The sequence below is a fragment of the Scomber japonicus genome, chromosome 8 (genome assembly GCF_027409825.1).
Source record: "Scomber japonicus isolate fScoJap1 chromosome 8, fScoJap1.pri, whole genome shotgun sequence".
Taxonomy (NCBI): domain Eukaryota; kingdom Metazoa; phylum Chordata; class Actinopteri; order Scombriformes; family Scombridae; genus Scomber; species Scomber japonicus.
The window spans coordinates 11,785,222-11,789,667 of record NC_070585.1 but is presented as its reverse complement, the minus strand read 5'-3'; the positions used below and the strand labels follow the sequence as shown (position 1 = coordinate 11,789,667).

At 46.4% G+C, this 4,446-nt stretch overlaps 1 protein-coding gene across 1 annotated transcript; it reads right to left on the bottom strand.

The window, feature by feature from the left end:
* On the bottom strand, positions 1-3,795 carry stc2a (stanniocalcin 2a). The gene is made up of 4 exons (XM_053324148.1): positions 3,657-3,795; positions 1,431-1,573; positions 576-787; positions 1-361 (listed from the first exon to the last, which is right to left on the bottom strand). Exons 1-4 carry the CDS (start codon positions 3,793-3,795, stop codon positions 1-3), a joined length of 855 nt encoding a protein of 284 aa, XP_053180123.1.
* Positions 3,796-4,446: the final 651 nt, after the last annotated feature.

Sequence of the window (4,446 nt, the reverse complement as noted above, 5' to 3'; positions counted from 1 at the left end):
TCACCTCCGGATGTCAGTGGCCTCGGGGTCTTCCTGCTCAGCCACCACTCCGGCCTCTGGGCTCTGGCGGCGCAGCCCCTGACTGCGATTGCGTGGGTGATTGTTGAAGCCAGCCTTACCGGCTTTGTCCTTCTCGCCTTGCCGCGGGGGGCGAGGGTGCTCCGGATCAGGATGGGAGGGCAAAGGGCGGCGGTGTTCGACGGCGGTGCTGGGGGGAGACGGGGTGAGGGAGGAGCACAGGCTCAGGCTGTCGCACAAAGCCCCCCAGTTCTGCTCACACTGTAGCCGCACGCTTCGTGTCAACGCCTCCTTCACCTCCTCCCCGCAGCTCAGGAGAATATTCACCAGCTCCACATATGGACTGGGCAGAGAGAAAACAGATGACTCACATGAAGCCAATGATTTAATGTTTGGATGTACAATACATCAATGTCTAGGAAATTAAAGCAATACATGGGATGGTGTTACTACTGAACATAGAAGAACAGAACAAGCTTAAATTGGTCAGGGAGATAAAAGAGAAGGGACACGCTCAAAGAACATATTGAAACATGCTGACCAGACCAACCACTCACCCTTTAGGGAAGAGATCTTGGAAATGGATCATCTCCACCATGACAGCCACATTCTCCTTTGCAGCCGAGCACAGGTTGTGTTTGATGTAGCACTCTCTCTGGAGCTGGAACACCATCTCCTTAATGGACACACACTTCCTGCTGATACAGCTGAACTTGTGCCGTAGCCCATGTGCCATACATTTCAGAGCGTCTTTGATGAAGGATTTCCCCTGTGAAAAAACACATACACACCTGCTAAATGAACCCTCAAGACGAAGCCCTTTGTTGATACTGTTGAAACTAGCCAAAGAAAACCTTTTGGCTCCACATGTTGTGATTAATGTGTTGTTCTCGTGTCTGTTTTATGTTTACACAATAGTTTTGACACTTTAGAGATGTTGTGCACCTGTTTCAGCAGTGGTGGCGTGTATGTGTGGGTGTGTTAGAGCACATGTTGAATGTGTAACTCAACGTTTAAAACAAAAAATGCTAAACATGCGAGTCCCTAGTGTGTGACTATATAGACATATTCAAGCTTGGCTTGGCAGGGCTACAGCCTACGCTATGTATGAAAAGAGAGCTAACTGGATTCTCAGCCAGCTGGCTCATGGCCTTGGTCCTAACCATACATGCATCAGTCCACTGAGAGTGAAGTGAATTTCCCAAGAGAGGACAGAAGATTAGTAGACAAGATATGTATGATTGTACCTCTAGAAAAACTGATATATTTTGAGGTATGTGGAGAAAAAAAGCACAAGTAAACAAATATCTTCATGGATGACGAGTGTGGAGCAGTGAACCAGTGAAAGGGAAAAGGAATGTTGCCCCCGGTTATACCATTTTTGCACACAGACAGACAGACTAGTTTAGTACCTGAGAGTCAAATTTGCCAGCGTTGTGCAGGAACGTCATGCAGATTTCCTGTAGCCCTCGTATCTCGCAGGAGTTATTCTCAAAGCACTCAAACACACCACAGCCGACATCCCCTGCACTCACCAGGCAGTGCTGGATCTCAGCTGGAAAGAGAGAACAGGTTAGGGGAGGGACCTTATCATCTGTTCACAGCAGAGACAGCAGCAGATTGTTACAGGCACGTTGACGAAGAAGACCATACAGCTCGGAGGCAAAACTCCACTTTCGCACTGATTGCTGCTACGAATCACAAAGCTGATGTGGCGTAGAACTATTTCTACAGACGCAGACGCTTGTTTGTGCATTTGTGACCTAGAGTCTGTTTCGGATGGGATGATGAAAGGGATGCAGGATGGAGGGGCGGGGGGTAGATGTAGGGGGGAGTCTAATTTCCCAAGCTGAGGGGTTCCTGCAGAGGAACACTTGGTGACAGAGATATTACTGTGTCATTCTGCACCACAATCCATCTGCACTGCCTAGCATTGAGATGGGATGGTGCATTGCAGATACAGCCTTGACTTCTTGTGGAGGAAACACAAACACAGTCGTTTCTATTGTCTGCCAACTAAATAGGCCTCAACAAGTCTCTCATTATGATGTTCTTACTCTGACACTGAAATCATAGGATTAAAAGTGGATTATTAGCTGCATGTGGATGCACTACAGCATCAGTTCAGGCAAGAACCTGGGAAATGGTATGTCATGCAAATACGTAATATCAGTTCTGTCACACCACTGGCTGGCCCTCAAGTGCCCTTTTCTTTCTAGTGTCGCCAGGAAAGACAGGAATAGGACTAACAATTGAGGGCAGGAGCTACCTCCTTTAACACCAAACTGCTGTCTAATAGTATGAGACAGCGGACTACCAGCAGGGAACATGTTACAGAAACGGCTGCTTTCCTTTATGTGAGATAGTCTAGAATGTTTTATCCATTAATTAATACAGCAAATTGCAGGTTAGGTTGGGAGCCAACAGGCAAAGTAGTTCAGTTTCAGTTTGGCTATGAAGACCCTAACTGTTGACCTAAGTAAAACATGATTACACGCGTGATTTGTCTTGGAGTTGATAAGTGATGGGCGTGAGAACAGTTTTGCCTCAGTCGGAAGCGCGCACAAGTTGCGTAAAGAAGGGCGCTCTTGTGACTTTGTCTTGAGCAGGACAAATAAAGGATTAAATCTGATTTATTTGAAACCACGCGTGTCAACAAAGAGCCTCTGTTGGGGGGGCAGTAGTAAGGGGAAGAGCTGCTGCGGGGTTTGTAGGCACTGAGTTAAACTTTAGTGCGCAGGAAAAGTGAGCCGCTGTCAGCAGTGCTTGTTTTGGCATCACGGGAATGTGCTTGGATCGTACGAGCTTGGCCGCAACGTGCATTGAATTACACAGTGGTGTTACCAGGGTCTCTACTGTGAAACCTGCATTGGACTTTTTTCCTAGTTTTTTCGGTGTGGAGTCAAGAACATAATTATGCTCAAATGTGTGGACACAGGTTCACATGGTGGGTCGCAAGTCGTGCTGTGTATAAGGAAAGAGCAACCGATGTAACCCACACACCTCGTGGAAAAAAGCAGCAGTCCAACGTAGTATTAGTGCGTTTTGTTAATGAGGCAAATCACACTCTTCTTTTTGATGGTATTTAAGCAACATTTCCCCCAAAGGACTGGCTCAATAAATCAACTCCAGCATGCGTCCTGCGCTGACCATCCACCACACTACTACAACCTTCCCTGCTCCACTAACCTGCTTGAACACATCATCCAACATTCATTTGAAAAGACAGTCTACACGAAACATGCAAAACCCAGATTTTCCCCCGCAGAAAATCACTTAAACTGTTACCTATGACGCGCGCACACACTAGTGCTCATGCACACCTAGATGCGCTGCCGTATACATTACCTATTACCTTGTGCCATTCTATTAATAGTTTACTAACATATTGAATTTCTGTCTGAGAGTATTTACAAGATATCGTCTTTCTGAGTAATCGAAAAGGGTAACTGGTGTGCATCGTAGCGTCTGCATTTAAGTTAAAAACAGCTGATTGCTCAAATCGCCCGGACGTGTGTCCTGCATGGTTTAATTTGCAGCCACAGAAACACGTGTCCGAGCAAACAACACGTAGATGTGTGAGCAGTTGCACCAACCAAGAATCCCCACAATCTTATGTATTGACACTTATTTCTTACCTGTATTCTGCAGGGAGAGGCGTCCTTTCTGGCTGGCAGGTTTCTCCGGTGGGCTGTCATGAATATCAATATTATCCGATCCCACTACTTGCTCCAACACTGACAAAAGCAGCAGCGCCACGGCCAGTTTAACCAACATTGCGTCTCCGACAGTGCGCTTCGATTCCCAGCAAAGATCCCGCAGTGAGAGTGTGTGTATGTGTGTGAGTGTGTGTATGTGTATGTGTGTGTATGTGTGTGTGAGAGTGTGAGTGTGAGTGAGTGTGTATGTGTGAGGGTTCACCTTGGATCAGTGATCAGCGCAGCTGCGGCTTGGTGTCTTATGGGGCAGCTGTGGGACTGAATGCATGAGCTGAAGGGGATGCTGCCTATATTTCTCAGAGCCCCGGGTGACAATTTGGATGAAGGAGTTAAGCAGGTGTTGTCGGTCGGGCTTCACAACCAATCAGAGACGCAGACATCCACGTCCAAGGTTTTAGGGGAGTGTCCAATGAAAGTCCCCTTTTTGCCATAAAACTGAAGCTATAAAGCAATATTCATGAATAAGTTAACTGTGACAGCTTTAGGATGATCAAGCAGTGTTGCACAAACTAAAGTCAAACATTTAATGTCCAATATAACCAGTGTGGAACCCCAATAACCCACAAAGGCATTGTAATAACCTTTCAGTAGCTTTTAGGACTTGCATATATTGCAAAATAACTCACAGTTACTGCTTGTTGTTGCAGTTACAGCAGTGAAAAGTCAACAGCAAGTATGTTTTAGCCATTAAACTGGAGCACTCATTAAG

Coding starts and splice junctions, on each gene's coding strand:
- stc2a (XM_053324148.1), bottom strand. CDS start 3,795: ATGTTGGTTAAACTGGCCGTGGCGCTGCTGCTTTTGTCAGTGTTGGAG. Junction 788..1,430: donor CTGGCAAATTTGACTCTCAG/GTACTAAACTAG, acceptor GTTTTTTCACAG/GGGAAATCCTTCATCAAAGA. Junction 362..575: donor CAAGATCTCTTCCCTAAAGG/GTGAGTGGTTGG, acceptor CTCTCTGCCCAG/TCCATATGTGGAGCTGGTGA.